Source organism: Thermobia domestica, chromosome 1 (genome assembly GCF_964235325.1).
Source record: "Thermobia domestica chromosome 1, izTheDome1.hap1.1, whole genome shotgun sequence".
Taxonomy (NCBI): Eukaryota; Metazoa; Arthropoda; class Insecta; order Zygentoma; family Lepismatidae; genus Thermobia; species Thermobia domestica.
In genome coordinates, this window is record NC_137454.1 from 230295084 (window position 1) to 230318941 (window position 23858).

Here is a 23858-nt window from a genome sequence, read left to right on the forward strand (position 1 = left end):
TAGGATTTTTTGGGGAGGGAAGGGTCCGGACCCGGTGGACACCCCCCTGTGGATGCGCCCTTACTTGCAACCAACGTTTGCTAATCTGCTTGATTTGTTTCTAGAACAACCGATCTTTACCCTTCTAAACGTTAGTTGTTCGGAACAGGATCAAATAAACCATTCAAGATGTTTTTACTTCTCGTAAGGAACAGAAGAAAATCATCAGGAGTCAACTCGTCTTGTGACTCAAACTCATTGCAGCCTGTTCATCTCACGGACGCAAAGCAGCACCGAGTTTGAGCGTTCAACGTTAGGTGACACTAGTATCGTTATCTCCGAACGCAGTTTTACGGTAGTTCCGCAGCATCATTCGGCAGAGCAACTAACCCATCACAGTGCGGCGTTGAACGCAGATCGACGAAAGTGTTGCTTTCGTGCGGTGTGATGTGCGATTTCTTTCGTAGATAGTGGGATAAACAGAAGCAAACTGTTTTCTTCTCTAGTGATCGGATTCTCGCGTGCTGCGGGGAAGCGATAATTCATTGTAAACAAACCAAGAAAAAATTGTTCACGTGTGTGTGTAGTTTTTTTCTTCTTGTTGTCAATGAATGAATGAATCTCTTAGGAGAATGTCAAACAACAACTATCACGACACAAAATGTGCCTGTTTTTGGGAATATTTGACCCCCTTCACAAGATTTTGGGGAATATTCACGTCAGTAGGTGAGTACGTTCATAGCTTAATTGTGATTATATGACGGGTCTTTAAAAGCCATTTTTCCCTCTGAGACATTTCAAGGTCAGCCTAGGTTTTAATTTTTAGCTTTTCGTATTAATATTTAGCTTAGCTTTCAAGGTTATTTTACTTCTAAGATGTAAGATAGAAGAAGAAAATTCAAATTAGATCGCCAATATTATTGTTTTGTTTTGATAAAGTTTACATATACTATGTTATCTTTATTTACTTGCTGGCTAGCATGACTGAGTGATCTCTGACGTAGACTAGGAGTGGAAGATTCGGTTCAAACCCCGTTTAGGACATGACAGTTTTTCTTTATTTCATTATCACCTTTCCTTTACTATATAGCAGCGGTTCTTAAATTTTGTGATTTCAAGGATCGTTCGATGCGTGTGTATTTTTTGGATCCGTAACCATTTCTTTATAAGAAACTAAGAAAATATTTTTCGTGTATACTTTCCACTATACATTATAAATTATCACAATCTTAAGTTTAATTGTTATATTGGTGTAAACAAACCAACTTCATAAATAACGGAAAAGAGTTTCAACGTAATTACATTGCAGAAATGAATATTTTACATGTATTTTTCGTAATGAAGTTAAATAACATATAGCTTGACTTGTAGACCCGTGACAGTACGCTCAATTACTATCAGGATTTCGTGGACAAATGTTTAAGAATCGCTGCTATATAGGACTGGGTCTAATTGTGGGAGAGAAAACGAAACATAACCCGTAAAAAGTCACATTTCTGCCATAGGAATCTATTCTTAATGAGACCGCTATCACAACTCTTAAAACATGCTAGTCGGCCAGAAGGATTTTCCTTGGGTGATACTTGGTCTGTACATCTTCCTGCCTTGCTGTCATTTCTGGTTTTCCAGATAGGAAATTGGGGAGGTACCTCTCTTATTAAATTAGTCTCCCAACTTCCTTCACGATGCTAGATCAACCTACAGAAATCTATGATTTTTACCTAGAATCAAACTGGAGCCATGCATTTCAAGGCATATTCGGTAACCATTCAACTACATGAGAACACACTAACTCTGGACAATGATACAATGTGTATTTATTTATTTATTAAACTATTTTCACATCAAGGTTAAGGTGGATGCAGAGAAAAATTTAAAAAAATGCAATCTATTAAACAGTTAGTGAAAATTCAAAGGAAGAAGCAAATGTTACGTTCACAATTAAATCGAGGTACAGCGACCTTGTGATCGAACCTTCGACCTTGCGTTTCAGATGTGACAGCTACACAACTAAACTGTAGTGTTAAGTTCTTTCTTTATACCGTAGAACAATATGGAGAGAGAGAGAAAAAACAGAGTATTATATAGTACCTAATACTTATATACATGAAAGAGTGTTATTCATGTCTGTTATGACGTTTCTTCAATGTCTCATTCGTTCTTACACTATACATAAGATAACCCGAAATTTCAAACGTTTTTGTAATACTCTATCTTACATTTATATGTTTTGCATTATTCTTCTTTGAATTGTTCATTTTTAATGTGATAGTGATGTATTGTTGTTGTTTGTTGAAGTATAGCGTCCCTCCACACCACCGAAGCTACATGAGACATGAATCTACAAATTGAAGTAGAATCAGAACCATCTTAATGCGTAATATCAACTTTCTCCCACTGAAAATCGAACCTGAGACCCCGTGCATAAAGGGCGCACGCGCTAGCCACTAGTGCTCTCAACGGGTCGGGTCGGGTCGGGTTGAAGACCGACCCGACCCGACCCGTGACCCGAATTGACTGACCCGACCCGATGACCCGACCCGACCCGACTGACCCGAACCGTGATCCGACCTGATTGACCCGACCCGACAACCCGACCCGATCTGACCCGACTGACCCGACCCGATAACCCGACCCGAGTTGACCCGATTGACCCGACCCGATAACCCGACCCGACAACCCGACCCGAGCTGGCCCGATTGACCCGACCCGACAACCCGACCCGAATAACCCGACCCGACAACCCGACCCGACCTGACCCGACTGACCCGACCCGATAACCCGACCCGAGTGACCCGACCCGATAACCCGACCCGAGCTGACCCGACTGACCCGACCCGACAACCCGACCCGAGTTGACCTGACCCGACCCGACCCGTAACCCGACCCGAGCTGACCCGATCCGAGTCGGGTCGGGTCGGGTCACGGGTCGGGTCGGGTCAACCCGATCCATTTGAGAGCACTATGGTCACAACACTGGGTGAACACCAAAATGCACTCCCATTGGGAATTGAACCCGGACCACGTGTACCGAAGTCTTACACGTTAACCACTAGCTAGATCAAGCGGGGATTTGTATATGCATCTTAATGAATATTTGGCACTTTTGAGGTTTGGTTATTTCTTTTTATAACTGATACCAATGTCCGACGTGGGAAAAATTTATTTTTATTTTTATTTTATTTTATTTATTTATTTATTTATTTTTATTTTATTTTTTTTTCTTTAGTTCTATGTGACGAAATTTTTCTTCAAGGTCAGTGTTCTCACCTGCTGGGACGGCAGGTCGTCTTCTCGGAAGGCAGTAGCAAGAGTCTATTGGCGGAGACAAAAGGAAATCATTTAACTACAATGATAAGGGTTGAGGAAACAGGAGAACACCTGTGGTTTTTCCAACCCTTCAACTTTCATTCCAAAATAGGTTCTTATGATTCCGGGACCCGTACCACTTTGATTTTTCTTTCTCGGTAATTAAAACGTATTTTACAGTATATATAGTTGCACGTAAGAAGATACATAATATGAATTTAAAAATACAGGTTGATATTTAATTATAAAGCACTAATTTTATTTCATCACTTTCAGCCCAACAAATGAAATTCAAACAATTCGCTCCCTAGGTCTTGGTCATCAATACTGCGTCTTATTCTTTGTCTTGCAGTCAAGTCTTGGTCTTGCATTTCGTAGTCTTGGTGATCTTTCATGCTATACAAGAGCCAAGAATGCTCACCTCATCGGTACAATCCGCGGCAAAAAACCTGCAACATGAGCATATAAGTTTATTGTGAAATGACGAAGTCTTTTGCTCCAAAATAAGGGTGCACGGGAGGAGGTAGAGCTTTATCCTGGTGTGATTCGTTCCACGTAGACGTTATGTTCATTCCCTGTGCTGTTAGGCGTAGTTTCACAATAAACTTACATCCTTATGTTGCAGGTTTTTTGCCGTGGATTGTACAAATGAAGACCAAGTGTGATTTTGATTATGGTATTTCATACTATACGGAAAGCTAGAAAATACGCTCATCGCTACTTGGTGATCACCAAAACAAGGCCAAGAGCAAGATTACTATGCAATTCGTCTTGCATATCCAATCTTTATCTTGTTCTTGTATCGATGTCCTTGGGCTTGGTGAAATAAAATGAAATATTCACTTTAAGAGGGGTGTAGCCAGCAGGTTCGTGTAGGAAGGGCCCGTCGTTTTTGAAGGGGGCGGCTACAATGTACAAAGCAAAAAATGTGTTGCTGCTAGTGTTTTTCAGGCCTAAAAGAAAGGAAAATTTTGGTTTCCTTCTGGAAAACTAAAAACACTATTTTATCTTATTTATTATTATTATTATTATTATTATTATTATTATTATTATTATTATTATTATTATTATTATTATTATTATTATTATTATCCATAAATTAGGTCTACATTCAAGATAGTTTTTATTATGCTTAATCAAGAACTACTGCCCGGGACCAAACGCTATACTTTTGTGCATAACTATAAAAATAACCAGAAAGTTCTGTCCCTTTTCGTGGAGGTCTGTGTTCAATTGGACCTCACACCGTGAGTTGAATGCGAGTGGAGATAAGGCGAACGTCAGTTGTTGGTGTGGGTATATCCAACATACTACCTGGTTGTGGCAATTCAGATACACAGTGAACTTGCGTAAAGACAGAGGGAACATGGGACATCCACAGAGCGTCATAAGAGCATGTATGCTGAACGAGTTCAAATGGAGGTCAAACGCCGCTGTAGCGGGACAGAAAATATGCCAGGCCTTTGTTGAGGGTGTCGTGACGACGCGGACAGTGCAGCGATGGTTTAACCAGTTTAAGAACGATGACCAAACACCTGAAAACACCACATGCCAGAAGACCAACACATGTACGTACAAAGAGGAACTGGGACTACAATTCAGTGTGTGAAGAAACCATTCGGCAGCACATCCATCAAGTTGGGAAGCACTACAAGTTGGGTCTCACATGTTTTGACTCCGGGCCAGAAGGCAACGCGGCAGTCCGAAACGTTTATTTACTGTTTCGGAGCCATTTCTGGACAGGGCGTTGACATGTGATAAAAAGTGGGTCCTATACGAAGCTCCACGGCGCCGTCATCATTGGTTAGCGTCCCATGAACCGATTTCAAAACAGCCGAAACCAGCACTGTACCAGAAGAAGGTCCTTCTGTGTGTTTGGTGCATCGTGCATCGGGAACTGCTACCAGCTGGTCAGAGTATCAATGCAACTGTGTAGTGTCAGCAGTTGAGCTGTGCTCAACAAAAACTCAAAACTCTGGAGCCATCACTTCTGAATTGCAAATGGGTCCTTGTTTACGGGACAACGCTAAGTCCCACGTGGCTAGGATGACTCAGGACACCATTCTCCGCCTTGGATGGGAAACAATATTGCAACCACTATATTCCCCGGGTATTGCACCGTCCGATTATTACCTGTTCCATTCTTTGGACAATCACCTTAGAGGCCGCCAATTCAAATCCCTAGTAAAAGTCCAAAATGCACCTGATACCTTCTTCGTTTCACGGCCCACCAACTTCTACCGCGATGAATTCCATGGCCTTCAGGAACGTTTTCAGAAGGTCGTCGATGTTGATGGGGACTATTTTTGATCTTCCAGGTTAGGTGACGTATCGATGTTCGAAGGTGGTGGGTGAAAAAGCAACAAAACTTTTCTTGGTTACCTTTTTATTTAAATTTAAGACCTTGTATACAGAACCTATGTACACAAGATTGATTTTCTTTAAATTTCACTTAATTTCTTTATAGTTTCCTGACAAAAATATTTATTTATTATTCGTGACTAAAAAAAACAATTATTTTATTACACTGAGTAGAAATAAAAGAGAGCGAATGAAATCCAAACTGAATAAAAACATTGTTTCTCACCAAATTTTCCATTCTCTGTCTTTTAAAATACTTGTTAAAGCATATAAAAATATAATGGACTTACAAATCAGTTTAGTACCTTTGTTTTATGGCTGTATTTATAATATCTTGTTAAAATGTTTGTCTTTAAACTGTCAAATATAAATCGCAGTAAATTGTGTAATCTGCTGTCACAAAAATGTATCCTATTTTTCGATCGGTATGGAAAAACAATATTTCTCCATACTATTTTACCGTATATTATTAATTGTCAATAACTTTGTTACTTTTAAATGAAGGAAGCGAGATAATTTTACTATGATGTTTTTAAAGCTGGTCATTTGGGGGGGGGCAGGAAACCATTTGGGGGGCCTGGACCCGATGGCCCCCCCTTAGCTACACCCCTGAGTTTAAGGTCCCTCGATTCTGCTTCGAGGCTAAGGGATATGGTGACCATGAGAAATGAATGAAATGGTGGAATGAAGAAAGTGGGAGGAAACAGGAGAACCCCGAGAAAACCCACTACACGGTGTTTCTCCACCACAAAGCCTACTTAACACAAGCTGGGATCGAACCATGGACACCATGCACCAGAGATGAATTCTCTACCACTGAGCTACCGCGGCCCTGCTTGGGCTTGGTCGTCCATATCCAATCTTTCTTTTGACCTTGCTTAAACAACTTCTAGTTTTGTTCTAAATCCAGACTCCATATTGGCGTAGATATTAATATTACAGTCGATTGGTAAAATCAATCTTCCACATTTAAAAATTAAAGTACATACAACTACAAAAATAAGCATTTACCATAAAAACACTAGCTGCAAGTGTTCAAAATACATTTATGGCTTCAATAAAATCAATTGAAAATTGCTATTTTTAATTACGCAGGTAGTGTAAAACAGCAGTTTTCGACTCCAGCCGAGTTTAAGCTCAACCTAAACTTAGTTGACCAAAGTGAACTGACCCGACTAACCCGACCCGACAACCCGACCCGACTGACCCGACAACCCGACCCGACTGACCCGACCCGATAACCCGACCCGAGTGACCCGACCCGATAACCCGACCCGACCTGACCCGATTGACCCGACCCGACAACCCGACCCGAATAACCCGACCCGACAACCCGACCCGAATAACCCGACCCGACAACCCGACCCGAGCTGACCCGACTAACCCGACCCGAGTGACCCGACCCGAGCTGACCCGAGTGACCCGACCCGACAACCCGACCCGAGTGACCCGACCCGATAACCCGACCCGAGCTGACCCGACTGACCCGACCCGACAACCCGACCCGAGCTGACCTGACCCGACCCGTTTGAGAGCACTACTAGCCACTATTCCAGCGGAAAGCGTGTGATAATGATATAATTTCAAATTCTTAAGCCTTACAAACTAAAAGCTAACATGAAAGTCGTAATTTTAAGAAATATTTTTGATCCAGTAAGTTTCTTTTATAGAAACAGACTCTAATTTTATTTGAATTAGTAATATATTTCATATATCAAATGCCAGAACGGGAATCGAGGGGTTGGGCATAGTAGGCGCCGGGGGTGGAATCCCTAGTATATATATACAGGATGACCCATTTTAATTTTTCCACGGAAATATCTCGAAAACGGTTGAACATAAATGACCTGAACAAAAACTAAAATAGGAAATACCATTGGGCAAATCAAACGGTGATATCGCGGCGCCCCCAGGGCTGCTCGTCAAAGGGGCCCGGGGCCCAACTTTGAAATTTTAAATGGAAACATGGGGCGAGTGACAACTTGTTCGATAGATCTTTAAAAACTAAAAGGCGATGTGGTAAAAGATTTTTCATATCGGTCACCGTATTCAAAATGGCCGCCAAGATATATTAACAGTATCAGATAAACGTCCAGTAGCACTAATACGAAAACTTTTGAACATAAATGAACCAAACAAACACTCCAATAGGAAAGCCATGGGGCAAATCGAATGATGCGGTGCGCCCCAGGGCCGCCTTTCATGGGTTCCCAGTCCCAACTTAGAAATTTTAAACGAAAATATGTCAAGTGATACCTCATTCGATAAATCTTCGTACACTAAACAGCGTTGTGACAAAAGGTTGTTCATATTTGTCACCGTTTTCGAAATGACTGCCAATATATGGTGTCTGTGTCAGATAAAATGTCCAGTACCACTAATATGAAAACGGTTGAAGATAATAATGGATGAACAAAATAAAACTCCTATAGGAAATGACAGAGGGTATTTATCATTCCATAGCTCGAAAATGTTGCAACAGAAGAAGATGATTAGAGTAAAAGTACCATAATGCAGAGGAGGAAATCTATTCCTAGAAAATCATCGTTCCAACGTCCTCCGTAAGTGGGTGAAGCTGGACGGGAAGGAACGGTGAAATTGCAAATCAGAACCTTAGTTTTTGCAAACTACATCTACACAACAAAATTATCTGAAATGTATTTTTGTAAGAGATAGATGTCTGTAATGGAAAAAAGTAGGTAAAATTCTTGTTAAATGGTACTTTCCATTTTGATTGCAGGCAATGATTTGTGCAAAAATGAATCAACTAAAAAGCGAAACTTTTTTGTCGAACAATGGAATTTTAGAACAATGTGTACAAACGTTGGTTTTACTCAAAAGTCGTCTACACGATATTGGTTCATTACAGTATCAGTCCCTTGTACACCCAGGTGTTTCAGATAAACCATACCTTTGCAAGTAAAAATGGGGTTCTCATTTGAGATTTTACCATTTATTCCCGCTTCACCCACTTACTAAGGGAGATCGAAAAAATAATTTTCTAAGAATTAGATTTCCTCTTTAGCATTATGTCACTTATACATTACTGTAATAATCTTTTTCTCCGTTGGATTAATCTCGAGGCGTGGAATGATAAATGCCCTCTGTGATTTCCTATACGAGTTTTATCCTGTTCATTTATCTCCAACCGTTTTCATATTAGTGCTACTGGACGTTTTTATCTGATATAGGCACCATGTCTTGGTGGCCATTTTGAAATCGGTGACCCATATGAACAATCTTTTGCCACTACACTGTTTAGTGTATGAAGATCTATCGAACAAGGTGTCATTAGCCCCATGTTTCCATTTAAAATTTTTAAGTTGGGCCCCGGGCCCCCTTGACGAGGGGTCCTGGGGGAACTGCGACATCACCATTCGATTTGCTCCATGGTGTTTCCTATTTTAGTATTTGTTTGGTTCATTTATGTTTAACCGTTTTAATATTAGTGCTACTGGACGTTTTATCTGACACAGGCACCATGTCTTGGCGGCTATTTTCAATATGGTGGCCGATATGAAAAATCTTTTGCCATATCGCTTTTTAGTTTTTAAAGATCTATCGAACAAGGTGTCACTCGCCCCATGTTTCCATTGAAAATTTTAAAGTTGGGCCCCGGGCCCCCTTGACGAGCGGTTCTGAGGGGCACCGAGACATCACCATTCGATTTGCCACACAGTATTTCCTATTTTAGTTTTTGTTCGGGTCATTTATGTTCAACCGTTTTTGAGATATTTTCGTGGAAAGATTAAAATGGGACACCCTATATATAGGCCTATATATATATATGGGACACCCTATATATGTATATGGTGTTTCAAAACAACAGCGACAACGTTTGGGAAGTGATTCCTGACACCAAGATAAGACAAAAATATAGACCAACTTGGGTGCACAAATGCTTCCTTTCGGAATTAAAGGCTGCCGAGAACATGAAGAAATAAACTTTAAAGGTCCGTAGCTACCAAACTACGGGACCTACGGTAGTCGGGTTAAGACTTCACTTAGGAACTAATATATGCCTTATCCAAATATCCACGTTTAAGATTTCTAAGGTATTCACGCAACATTTTTTGTAGAGGGAGTGGGTGAGTACTTCAAATTATATGCCCGTCCGTAGGCAAACCCTCTCTGTAAAAATTGTTGCGTGAGTACCTTAGAATTCTGAAACGTGGATATTTGGATAAGGCATATATTAGTTTCTAAGTGAAGTCTTGACCCGACTACAATAGGTCCCATAGTTATGGAACTATAGACCTTTAAAGTTATTTTTTTCATGTTTTTGGCAGCCTATAACTCTGAAAGGAAGCATTTATGCACTCAGGTTGGCCTGCACTTTTTGTCTTGTCTTGATGTCAGGAATCACCTCCCAAACGTTGTCGGGGATGTTTTGAAACATCCTGTATATATACACCTACCAAATATTTATAACGTAATTTTCTGGCACACGTAATGTTTCACTGAAACTGCTCATTTTCATGGGATCTGCCACATTGTCAAGAAGTACACATTCACCAAACTACTTAAGACGATGCAATTTCGGAAAATGAAATGAAATGAAAATTTTTGGTTTAACATCCCACGATTATGCCTGTTAGGCTAAGGGAGACAATGATAAAGCAAGTAAATGTTGATGGAATGAGAAAGTAGGAGGGACCCCCAGAAGACCCACGGATACGATGTTTCCTACCAAAACTTCTTGCCCTGGGATCGAACCAGGGACCCCACGGACTACTGGTAAGAGCTCTACCACTGAGCCTCCCTGACGCAAGTTCGGCTATCAAGATGCTTGATAATAAATAATACGAGTTTGTAAGTAAGTAAGTGGCTAACATATGTTGTTTTGTGGGCGTTGTCTCATGTTCGATTTCGGCCAGGCGGAGGGGACCGCAGTTGTTTCAGATCTAATCTGTTGATTTCATCGTGTAGAAGGGGTTTAATGGAGTAAGTTGTAAATAAGAACAAACATAATTTCAAAATTGTTTGAAATTATTTCACACTTCTTTATTAGATTAAAATATTATTTTGTGTGTACAGTGTTGTTCAGAAATCCTGGCCATTTACTTTTCTTTGGAAACCTCAGCATGCCTGCCTACCCATAGACGGAATTAAATTAAACAAATATAAATCTTCTTTAACCAATTGAGATCTCCATTTCAAGGAAAAGGATTAACATTTCCTTCATACAGTTGCAAGTATATTGCCTCTTAAATAGAAGTGGGTGGGCAGATTTATTTAGAAAAGACTATACATGTGTACAACAAAGTTACACTGAGAATTTATGAGATATACAGCAGTGGTCATATCATAATATAAACTTGCATTATGTATAATTTTAAAGCAATTTTCTTTAATGATTTTTGGTAATTAATCTCATAGAAAAAAGTCATTTACTTGAATTGCTTGAATAAAAATGCTGATAAATCATTATTGCCTGCATCACCCTAACTTTCCAGCTTTCACTGAGAGGTGTCAATTTATCAGTTCCGTCCGCTGGATGAAGCAGTTGCCATGGGAATCACGCCATCGGAAGAAAATTAAGCTGTTCAGGAAGAGCAGAAACATTTTCCGCCGTATGCAGAGTCGTTTTGAAGTATGATTAGAGTCATACTAAAGGCCTGACTACTGCAGGAAACATGTTAGTCGAACTCTTTAGTATGGCACTAATCACACGTTAGAACGACTCTGCATAAGGCCCATTGATTCTAACCCACTATTAAGCGGAATATTGTGTCTATCAACTATCAGAAAAAATTAAAATTGAGACAAAATAATTTCTGTGTGTTGAATGTAGAATTCTCACCTACATCATTGGGCCTGCAATATGCTTTTCTCCCAGGCCTCACTTATCGGCAGACGGCCTTCACTTGTCGTCATACGCTTTGGAGGATAGTAGCGATAACGATCTTAATGCGATGCTTGAGTAACAAAATGGATATAAGACGTGTGTAGAAGACACCTCACTTCAGAAAACCGTAGGAGAAGAAATCTGAGAACAAATCCAGGGACTGAACCGGCCAACAGATGTCCGAAACGTGAAAGCACTTTCCGAGAAATTTAATTACCACGGAAGGTAACAACAATTGTAGCACAATACAACGATAACGATAAGGGAATCCTAGTGTCCGACAGCAGCATGAGGTGCGCTACTGCCTGATCTTGTACATAGAAATTTTACAATTCTTTGTTCCATATCAAGAGAGCCTGCAAACGGGTTTTAGAGCGTAGATTGCGTCTATGAGTTTATTTGCAGGAACAAAATTTATCATTGACAATGGTACACTTTTAATTGGAGAATGGTAAATTTAAGGAAGAGTAGTAAATTTGGGGGAAGAATGGTAAATTAAGGAGAAAATGGTAACTCTGGGAAAGAATTCTAAATTTGTTGAAGAATGGTAAGTTCGGGGAGAATGGTAAGTTAAGGGGAAGAGTAGTAAACTTACGAGAGAATTTTAAATTTAGGGAAGACTAGAAGAGGAGAAAGGTAAATTTAAGGAAGAATGGTAAATTTACGGGAGAATGGTAAATTTGGTATGAAGAATGATAAATTTTGGGAGAGAATGGTAAATTTGGAAGAGGTTGCGCCTACACTTGGGGGAGGAGGATGGTAGTGGGCACCTATTGTTGGTGACGAATTTCTGTTATCTTCTCGTATTTTTTTGTAGAAGTCTCGTGTCGTTTTCATTCTTGAAGGACTCTTCACGTCCCGATAAACATATCTTCGTTTCGCTTCGAAAATTTCTCGTCTCGTCTATAGTCTCGTAAATGCATATAGAGTAAACTCCACTTATTGGGCCTAATGTGGTGAAATGTCAGGTCGGATAATAAAGAAACTGGATAAACTGGAATTCTATAATGACTCACTTTCTTGGCCACTCATACCATTAAAAAACACATATTGTACACATTTTAAGATAAATTTAATAATCTCAATTTAATAATTTTTATTATCCATATTGAATATTGTTGTATATACAAGTATGAAACACTAGTCTTAATACACAATGGATTTTAAAGAAACGATGCTTACAGTGCGTTTGATTAAAGAATTTTCTAAGTTGAAGATTCTTCGGAGGGTTCAGAATTATTCGGAGAATGCTTGATCCCTTTAGCCTCTCATATAAGCTATGCCATTGTATAAAAGCTAACAAGCCTATTATCAGCGGCGCAAATCTGTCTTCAACATGGGGGGGGGGGAAGGTGACTTTTTTTTTTTTTGTGGACATTAATTTCATCTCACTTTTCTTTGTGGCAATCGGACACAAATCATCATTTTTTTCCCCACAAAAAGCGCACTTCAAATGGGCTTATAGGGGGGGGGGGAGACAGTCCCTCCAGTTACAAGATTGGAGGGTACATGTCCCACTCATGCCCCGGGTTTTGCGCCAGTGCCTATTATATTACTGGAAATAGAAGAATGATAAACACAGTGTATAGTGAGTGGAAGATACAGGCACGGAAAGATTCTGGCAAGCTAATAGAAACACGTGGTTCTCTCAGTGTCGCAAACAAATCACTACAGACTTTTTCAGTTAGTGCGGAATATTTTTAAACTTTTTAAATATGTAGTTTTACGGAAATAGGAGAAAGAACACAAGCGGTGTGTGTTCTATAGAGATTTTTGTGACTCCCTCTATGTCTTTCCGAGCAGCATGATGCCAGTTATTTAATGTGGTGTGAAGGTAACTAACCTACTCAACCTCTCACAGATAACCCTGAATTTCTTTTTTCTTGTTTTGAGAGCGCCCAAAATAAACCTGTCTCTCTTTATACGTTGCGTTCACTACTGTTTAGCTATCTTCGTAAGCACTTTTCTGGGTTTTCTCCTTTCCTTCTTTTTTTTAATTGATTCGAAAAAAAGAAGAAAAACAAAATCCATCAAATGCTATGAAAATACGCAGAAATCAAATGTTACGTTCGACTTAACTGTGTTAAATACGAGCGCCATCGTTTTTTTTTATCCGTTAATTTCGATAGGAAATTTATTTTTCTGTTCTTCGAAATTAATTGGACCTTTAACGGTTTTGTTTTACTGATTTCTTATTATAACCCTTTCTTCGTAAACAGTGAATGTTGTTATATATATATATATACTGGAAATTCATTTGAAAACAAAAAGGGATATTTAACTAGATTTAAAAACGAATGCAGTAGTGTAGGTTCTTAACGTCGTTAAAAGTGAAGTACTTCTTGTTTACTGCTATTGTTTTTATTATTATTATTATTATTATTTCTTCTTTATATCAATGTTTAATGCGTCGATAAATCTCAAGTCCGGAAGGTGAAATATCTTGGTCTAATTGAAAAAAAAAAAAAAAAAAAAAAAAAACTAGTAGCGAATTATATGGGGTGTCCGCAAAATCACGCAATCCAAACTTCGGAGCATCAAAGATTTTGAACGATAAATACGGATGAAAGAAAATCCTCATCTAGAAAATACATATCTTTGTAAGTATGTTTGAGATGTAAACTGAGACGTTTGCCCTTACGAATGCCAGAAATATTTGAAAGTAAAGATTATTTTTTCACAAAACGTGAAAAATCAGGAATTGAAAGGAGTTGTGACTTTTTTTGTGTGTGGAGAAATAGAAATGCTGGTGAGTAGGGTATGTAGAAATGTATCGTTCTGAAACAAGAATGTCACATTGACACCAAGTGTGTCCATCTCACGGCTGTGAGAATGGCGTATTGTGAGAAACGCCTGCTTTCCGGCATTATGGCGTAATATAGCAACACTGACGGTAGCAAACGCTTTCAACACATGTAGCCGGCCACCAACTATCCCACAAATAAACAAACAAACAAGAAATTTGGAAGTCATTCAGTAAGTCATGGCTAAGCGTAGATAAATTATTACATGCCAATATTCTTCATCATCAACAAAATACAGTATTAGATATTCAAACAATTTTACAGGTTGATAGTTTGAAATTTTCTTTTTATGAGTGAATCTAAGTTCAATACGTACACAATTTGTATATATTTCTTTCATTTTATAGGATTTTTATGTAGATTTTTATACTCCTATGCAAAATACTGTTTTGAAGTTTGAAGTAACCTACGTATTGTTTCATGTAATAAAGTATGAAAAGTATAAAGTATTCCTGGTAGTATTTATTTGTTATTTACCTTATATCATTGATCAAGGTATTGAAAATTTTTTTTTAAGAATATTGTGGTAGAATTTATGTAATTAGGACATGTAAGCATTCTGTAGAGATTTGCTATTAAAATAAAGCTCCTATAAAACAATGCAGTAGGTAACTTTACTTAAATAGGTCAATAATAATATAATTTAGTAACATACGCAAGTACATTTTTTTTAAAGGGGCAGCTCTAGCTTCCTGCAGCCGAGGGCTCCCAGAGATGCCAGACAGCTCCTGATTCAGATATTAGTTCGACTCTTTATAAAAGCCGACCTGTGTATCCCTTTGATGTGATTTGTGAATTCATGTTACACACATTTCGGGGATACATTGGTCGAATTTGAATTCAACGTGGAGTTGAATCGAAAAAACAATCTTACAACAGTATGGAAAGCATGTATGCATCTTTTCGTATTTCCTTGAGCATGCAATTCCATATCCTCCTCTGCTCAAACTTTATTAAAAATGCACAGAAACAGTGTCAGTTAATAAACATGTACGGAAGTGGGAAACTCTTATCAATATCAAAATATGTCATGTCATCGCCCATGGCACTTTTACGCATCTGGGGAGGACTTTGAGATGTACGCAACTGGAAGTAATCCAGATTTATATTGCTATTTGTGCCACATTGCTATTTGTCTACCTAACTAGCTCTGTTGTGAGATTTTCTGTTAATTTGAAGCCTCTGTACAAGAATATGGAAACTGAATAATAATAATAATAATAATAATAATAATAATAATAATAATAATAATAATAATAATAATAATAATAATAATAATAATAATAATAATAATAATAATGACCAAGTTCATCAATAAACATCAAACTTGAGGCATCGTAAACTCAAGACAGCCACTTTGGGATGGGACGCGGGACGTGTTTTCCGAAATCGGGATTGTCTCGTGAAAATCGGGACGGCTGGGAACCTTAAAATTTGAACGCATTACGGTGATTCGAATTCAACCGTAAACTATAGATCCACGTCTCACATAGCCTCGGTGTGAAAAAGGACGCTAAACTTCAACAAACAATACCAATTACGGAAGTGTTAAAGTTTCTATTCTTCGCACGTCACAGCTCGATATGTAATATTACCTTGTAAATTGGCTGTTGCTTCAATATTAACATTAAAAAAATTGTTTACAAGTTGTATGTAATCTCCCAAAATAGGATATTTCATATTCTAATCACTCGCCCGGACCATTTAGGGTTCGAAAAAGAGAAAATGTCGGTGTAGAATAGGGCATTCTCTAATGCTATTAGCAGAAAGTATATCGTTATAATTCAGCACAGTGTTCTACTTTTCAGTCTTAATAACAAAAAATCTTGCAGACACAAAAGATGTTGCTTTAATTTCTTATCAATTCTTTTCAACATATTAGAAATGTTTATTTATAACTTCAGCAAAGCACCGTGGTTTTCTCCTTATGGATAGCTGTTATATTTAATGCAACACACACGTTCTGAATAATTAATGTACTCGTATTATTCTTAATATTCTGCGTTATTCTTAAACTACCATTGCAGTGCGGGCTGCGGTGGCTTAGTGGTAGAGCGTTCACTTTTGGTTTATGGGGTGCTTGGTTCAATCCCATCTCGCGCCAAGTGAGCTTTTTGGTGGACAAACACCGTGTGCGTGCGTTTTCTCGGGGGTTCTCCCGTTTCCTACCACTTTCTTCATTCCGCCATTTCATTCATTTCTCATCATCACGGTCTACTTCAGCCTAGCTGGCAAATCGTGGGACGTAAAACTTAAAGATTTCATTTCACTATCATTGCATTATTTGTTAATACATTATTCTTAATTTGAGTAGCTAGATCTCTGGACTCCACCCGTAGTGCTGTGTCCATAATACATTGTATGGGTCAATGAACTATATGTATTAAAATACCTATAATTAATTATTTATGTCATTAATGCCTTATAACATTGCGAGTGTTAGATTATATTGTTATTACGGCAAAAAGTAAAATTTCAATATTTTTCCATTCTTGCGCCTGTATTATCACGCAGCAATAACACTGTTTTCATTTAATAATGTGACAGACAGGGATGAAACATAAAATTAGGATAGAAACAGCGACGAAACATAAAATTAGCTTCAGAGGAATTAAACTATACAATGAGTTCTCTGTTTAAGAACCTATAATATCAACATGTGAAATGAAATCTTTAACGTCCCACGATTATGCCCTTTAGGCTAAGGGAGACGAAATATCAACATGATAGGATATCGTAATAATTCTTATGAATTATGGAGTGCGTTACTCGAGAAAGCAGATACACCAAACTTGATTAAATAATGGAGTATATTCTCTTTTTACAAGTCAGGAATGCACATGTCGCACCAGTGTTTAGCAGTGTTTCTTTCAGAAACAATGTTCCGGGGGGGCACACTTAGTATTCCGGGGGGCACTACTGATACTATTCTATTTATTATTATTTATAGACGTATTATTTTGGTCTGCTCCGGGAGGGCACTTTCAGAGCTCCGGGGGAGGGGACAGTGCCCCCCAAAAAACAGGTCTGGAAGAAACACTGGTCTTTAGTGTAATGAAAGCTTTAGGGTCAGATGATAGAAACAGAATGTCCAACAAAACTTGTGATGACCGAAATTTGTGTTCAAGATGCATTTGAAAATGATCTCTCAAAATTTCCACAAAATTGTTCTGGAAAATATGAATAATACGACAGAGGTCTATAACTATTAATTTATTTGCTTTCAATGCAATATACGTTTGGTTACTAGTAATTGTACTATTAGTAGTTAATAGTAGTGGTTATGAATGTTAGTGGTTATGAATGTTAGTGGTAATGGAAGGAGAATAAGTTACTTGAAAAAGCATGATACCATTCACTTCCATTTCTGTAGAAGTACCTCAGCTTATTCTTCGCTCAGACTTTACTCACAATTTCTGTAACCTACTCTGAGCAGAGTGTCGACAGGCTAGACACCCTTTTTTCAGTGTTGGCACTGGAGGAAAAACTAACTTCGACGGTAGCAATGCAGTAAACACGCAAAATATCTTCAATTTCAAAATTGTGTCTCCAGTTTCATTAATGCTTCTAGTTTTCAGGCTTGTCTGTGGTTGAATCTGGGAATCCTATTAATATATGATTCTGTTTATTTAAAGGAAGTGGCGCTTCCACAACTTCCATGGATCATACGCCCCTGGGTAATTTTTCTTCTAATATGGAACAGATAGGTGCAGATGTATAGTGGAAAAATACATACATATATAATATATGGATACTTAAGAAAATATGGCGTATGAGTGTGATTCAAAAAATATAATAGTCGTTTATATTTTCCTTTTTATTTACGGAATTTAGTTTACCAAAAACTTCTTTATATATTTACCCCGTCAGGAAGACATAAAATCTCGAGAACTACTTGATGGGTTACTTTCATTTTATTCAGGATGCAGAGAATCATAATTAAGGAAACGAGTTCGTTGATGGACGTGAACCATCCAGTTGATCCTAAGATATTGACAATCAAAAACCAGTTCTCCAAGTTTTTCCTTTGAGAGTGATTATGAATATAATCCTTCATTGATAGACTACCCGCAGTGCTACTTAGATTAGAGGGTTAGTATAATGCTCAGGATGCAAAATACTAATCTGTCTGTGGAATAAAACTCTAAAATAAAACTAAAATGTCTTTCTACTTAGCAAACATAAAGAGTTAATTTGATTTGATATCAGCGTTCCTTTCAGCAGTGAGGCTATGTGAGACGTGGATCTACAACTTAACGTGGGATATGAACCCTGGCAAGAACGGAATCCGGGTCTCCCACGCCACAGGCGCATGCACTAATAGCTTAATCACAAAAGAGCTCTCAAACTTAAAGAAATAAACATTTTCTATTTTCAAATATTTGTTTATCGTTACTAAAGATCTTGAATGGAAATAGAAGATGTGGGGAGTAGTGTTGTAAAATTTCCGGAAATTTTGAACCGGCTGGTAAAAGACCGTTTTTTTCGGTTTCTTTCCGGAAAAATTGGGAAAATAACAAAAATCTTTGTATTAGGTTAGTTTTACTAGTAATGAACAGTTTTTCTTCGAACGCGTGAAAGATGTAAATTGAGAAATTTCAATATTGTGAATATTTAAAAAAGAAAAGTTCGAAAATAAAAGCATTTTAATTATTCTAGAAAATTAATAGTCTCCACTCATTTCCTTTATGTACCTTTTAGTCTTTTATCCCTGGTTGTGATAAAATATAAATATAATTGGTTATGATATAATTTTTTAAAATTTGAGTTTAGCGTTCGTTTCAGCAGCAAGAGCATGTGGGACGTAGACCTACAGCTTAACTTGGGATCCGAAACACATGAGTTCCTGCCGGGATTCGAACCAGGGTCTCTCACGCCACAGGCGCGTACACTATCCACATAGACACGAGGGTGTTGTTCTACAGTGAGTTATGAATAAAACTGATTTCTAAACTTTTTTAACCCTCTTAATCTATAGGTAACTTTTTAATTTCACTTAGTATGCTTCAACAAGATCTGTTTTCTAACTAGAGAAGGAACTGAGCGAGCGTTATAGCAAGGGAAGGCAAGCGAGTATTATGAGGCAGTTTAACTTAGGATTGAAAACATAATCTCCCACAGGGAGTCAACCCATTACCTATTTAAACAATGTGAGAAGACAATCATTTAATCATGATGGAGTACATTGCTTCTCTGAAATAGTTATTTAAGTAAGTGCATATTACACAACAATTGAATTATTTTGCGAACAATAGGATTTTGTTATGTCAAAATAAAGACGCTGTGTTTATAGTATTTTAAGATTTAAGTTGATTTGAATTTCGTGTTTCTGAGTAGCTACGTATCTTCCACTCTGTGTTTTATTGTTTTTGTAAGATAAAATGAAAGAATGTCCTACATGATAAAGGGTTACCCACAATCTGCACTCATGTAGTGGGAGCACATGTAGTTCGGATTCCTCATTAACCTGTAGGTCCACGTCCCATATTGTCTCGCTGCTGAAAGAGATGCTAAACATCTAATTAAAAAAATCAATCAAAAATATAGGCTAGTGTTAGCGATCTTCTTTGTTAATGTGATGATCCCAGGTACAAATCCGAAGACTATTTATCCTGTCTGAGGTTTCTCCAGATGCTTTTCTCAAGTTCCATCAAGCAAATAAATGATACTTTTCAGTGTAGCCACTGGCCAGCTTCCTTCAACTTCATCTTATATTGTTATAGATTGTTTCTGTTTTAAGTATAAATTGGCGTCTCAGGCTGTATCAGGAAGTTGGTTAGCGTTCAATACATGCTCAATATACACTATTTTAAAACATATGAAGCATTCCGGGTAATAATGGTGAATTCAACAAAGAGTTACTTTGGGAAAGACGCATTTGAAACTTTTTTCACAATGAAGAACTATACAAAACGTTCTTTCAATTAGTTGTTATTATTGTTGAAATTTCTGTTATGATTAATTATACTTTGGGTAAATAAAAAAGTTGGCCAAATGTTGAGTTTGTCCTTACCATTTGAAAGGTCTCATACTGTATGTAGTAAATTTATATGAAATTAAAATAGTTGTTGAAAATAATCTAGTCTTTTTTCGATGCTTAAAGATTATTTCTAAATGCTATGTTTTCTTAAAAGACACGTAATGATCCAAATATGTTCTGAAATTCATAGTAAACTTGCTTTATAATATTGTAGTACTGTACCTATCATCATCACTGTGTCAACGTAGAGAAATGTTCTCAACTTTGCAACACTATTTTTCAGATTACAAGAAAGTGTCAACCAATAGGAGCTGCAAACACACTACCCACCCCCAACACGAATATCAACAGAGATGAGTTTGCCACATTTAACATTAAGATACCCTACACTGCCGACGATAGAACAAACCATGTGCGTGATGTGTTTCTCAGTTTCTCTTCGAAGCCCGTGGCGCTCAGATGACACGTTTGCCTCTAACGTGTACGATTCATTTTGACCTTTTCAACAAAGAAAGAGAGGGGAAAGAAAGGAGCTCCGTAACTATAAATAAGTTATTGCAAAGAATATATATATATATATATATATATATATATATATATATATATATATATATATATATATATATATATATATATATATATATATTACTATAGTTATGTGAATAAGTGTCGGTAAGATACAAATGAACACGTAATTAAAATACAATTATTATTATTATTATTATTATTATTATTATTATTATTATTATTATTATTATTATTATTAAATAAAGAAAAATAACCGTGGCGAAAACTTACTTGATCTTCGGAACATAATATTCGTTCCCCCTATCTCATCATCATTGCCTCCTAACGGTATAATAAGTATGTTGACATTTTTTTGAAAATCCGCCTTTAGTCCAGGCCTTTTGCATTATATCACATGCATATTTCACTATAGACCACTATTATTCGATATTAAAATAGCCCTTCGCTCTGGTCTATAGCTACCGCGTTTGGCTTTGTTACACATAGTCCCGGGTTCGATTTCTAGTGAAAGCACAAAAGTACATGTGCTTTTATAATTCACTTTTATCGATCATCCGTTTCATTTAGCCTAAAGGACACAGTCATGGGACATTTTCTTCATAATAAATTGTCCACTTTGTCTATTGCGAGGCTTCTCAACCTTAAACTCGCTAGAATATGATGATTGGAAAAATGAAATCTTAAGTTTACGTCCTACGATCATGCCGGCTAGACTAAATGAGACGGTGATGATGAGAAATGAATTAAATGGTGGAATGAAGTAGGGGGAAACGGGAGAACCTCAAGGAGACACATGCACACGATGTTTCTAAACAAAGCTCACTTGGCCCGAGCTGCGATCGAACCAAGGACCCCATGCACCGTAGGTGAACGCTCTACCATTTTTTTTACAGTTCATCCCAACCGCGATAGTGTTCGCCATGGACAGTTCGTGCAATTTCTGCGTAATCCAAACACTACAGGGGCACGAACACAGAAAGGTACAGGACTGTTAGAAATCCGACCATGCTCTTCAGAGGGACTCGAACCCCCAATGGTTTGCGCCTCATGATCCGAAGCCGAACGCCCGAGACCACTCAGCTATTGTCACCTGCTTACCACTGAGCTACCGTGGCCCGATATGGGGGTGCGAAGGGAAATGTAGATAATAAACGTAATTAGGGTCTAGTAGCAGAAAAAAAATATTTTTTTTAATATTTTGAACTTCTTCTTTTGATAGACACATTTTTATTTGTACACTTGTTTGCAAATACAAAAAAAAAGAAAAAAAAGGAAAAGAAAAAGAAAAAAGAAAAGAAAGAAAGAAAGCATATTGAGAAATTAGCTTCGAGAATCGTTTTGGAATAAAACCAATTGGAATAAAAGAGGAATGAAACTCGTTAAAATCTGCAGATTTAAATACAAGAAAAATACAAATAGAACACCGTAAGCGATGAACAACAATTAAAAAAACAAACAAAAAAGAACTTATAAACAGGAAATTAATTGTGAGGCTCGCAGGCAGAAGGTGTGATAAAAGGGGGCAGTGATGTAAAATAAATAGATTGAGGAAGCCTAGCCTATTGCATCATTATACAGTAAGTCTTTCGCAGTCTTTTATCTTCCGTTTTAACGAAGTGCAAGAGAATTTACGTAAATCAATTATAATAATGGAACGGCAGAATGCATACCTAAACGAAAACGTGCCGATATATAAGCCTAAAACGAGTAAAGAACTCATACAAATGCCTACACGGAAGCTAGATACTAACAGACACGTGGTAGTATGAAAATAGTTTAACAAAATAAGCAAATTTTTTATCCACTACCAGCACAATATTAAATAATCCTGAGTAAAAAGACTTTTTCGTCCTTCTACTTTTTGACGTTTAGGTAAAACAAAGAGAGAAGGGACGGGGAAGAGGGGTAGAGTGAAAACGTGCAACAGCGACTTGCCAAACAGAAAGCGGGGAGTGTTCTGACCGCCTAGTTGCTCCTAGAGCCACCACTGAAATTGGAGTTCAGACATCACTTTATCTATGTCTTGCTATAAAAGACTTTTTTTTTTACCCAAAATTTCCGTTTTTTCCCAGGCCTTTACAACACTAGTGGGGACAGAAATATTCAAAATTCGGTTTTCACGTTGTGTACTCTGTGAAAAACCAAACTTCTTCGCGTGATGTACATTGGCACTGTTACTTGTTTTATTTCTAAAGTGTTGAAAATTCTTTGCGGTTAAATCTGACTTTTCATTATCCAATAAAATGCAATGCATTAAGTAGTCCTTTCTATAGAACTCCCTTGGTTAAAATTATACTTTGAAAAATGTATAACTTGATTATACATTTCCATATAGCATATTAAATATAAAATAGGCGTGAAAAAAATCATATAATTTTTATGTTCCACAATATTATACTAGTTATTTGACTCTTCTGTTCTGTAATAAATACAATGTTGTTCCATTATAGTCAAGTGAAGTTAAGTGAAATTGTAATTTTACGTTCCACATTTGCGACTTTTATTCTAAAGAAAACGAATGATAATTAAAAGACATGATTATGAAATAAGTGGTAGGATGATGATGTAGAAGAAAACGGGCGAGTTCCGAGAAATCCTCTGGACACGATGTTGTCTATTACAATTTCATGTGGCTTGAAATCGAACTGGCGCCCCTCGCACCACAGATAAGCACTGCACTACTCAATCAATGTGCATCTCGAAAGTAACTTCTTGTGTTCAATGAAAATCTATCCTTAAAGGAACTAAGTTACAGCGCTGTGGAATTTCGTTGAACAAAGGTTTCACTGTATTTTTAAATTGAGCAAGACCAGCGCCAACAACAAGAAGAAAGTAGAGACGAACAGAGGATAGAGAGCAGAGTAGCTATGGTTTGTTCTTAAGTCTTAACATACAACAATATATTGCATCAATAAATGGAATCTGTAAGTTTACTACGGAAATCTGCACAGACCGTACGTTATCCCTACGCTGCATTTGTACTGCCTTTTTTCCCTTTAGATGGTTTATCATGTTGCTGCAAGATATCTAACATCTAACAATTTTTCGT

The 23858-nt window shown here is 37.6% G+C and overlaps 1 protein-coding gene across 1 annotated transcript in view; it reads left to right on the forward strand.

Moving 5' to 3' along the window:
- Positions 1-356: 356 nt before the first annotated feature.
- The window catches only part of LOC145667152 (uncharacterized), an 805536-nt gene continuing 782034 nt past the window's right edge, over positions 357-23858 (forward strand). The window contains exon 1 of the mRNA XM_081734895.1: positions 357-705. Within this exon, the coding sequence (XP_081591021.1) occupies positions 591-705 (115 nt within the window). The 5' untranslated portion in view covers positions 357-590. The remainder of the gene's footprint in view (positions 706-23858) is intronic.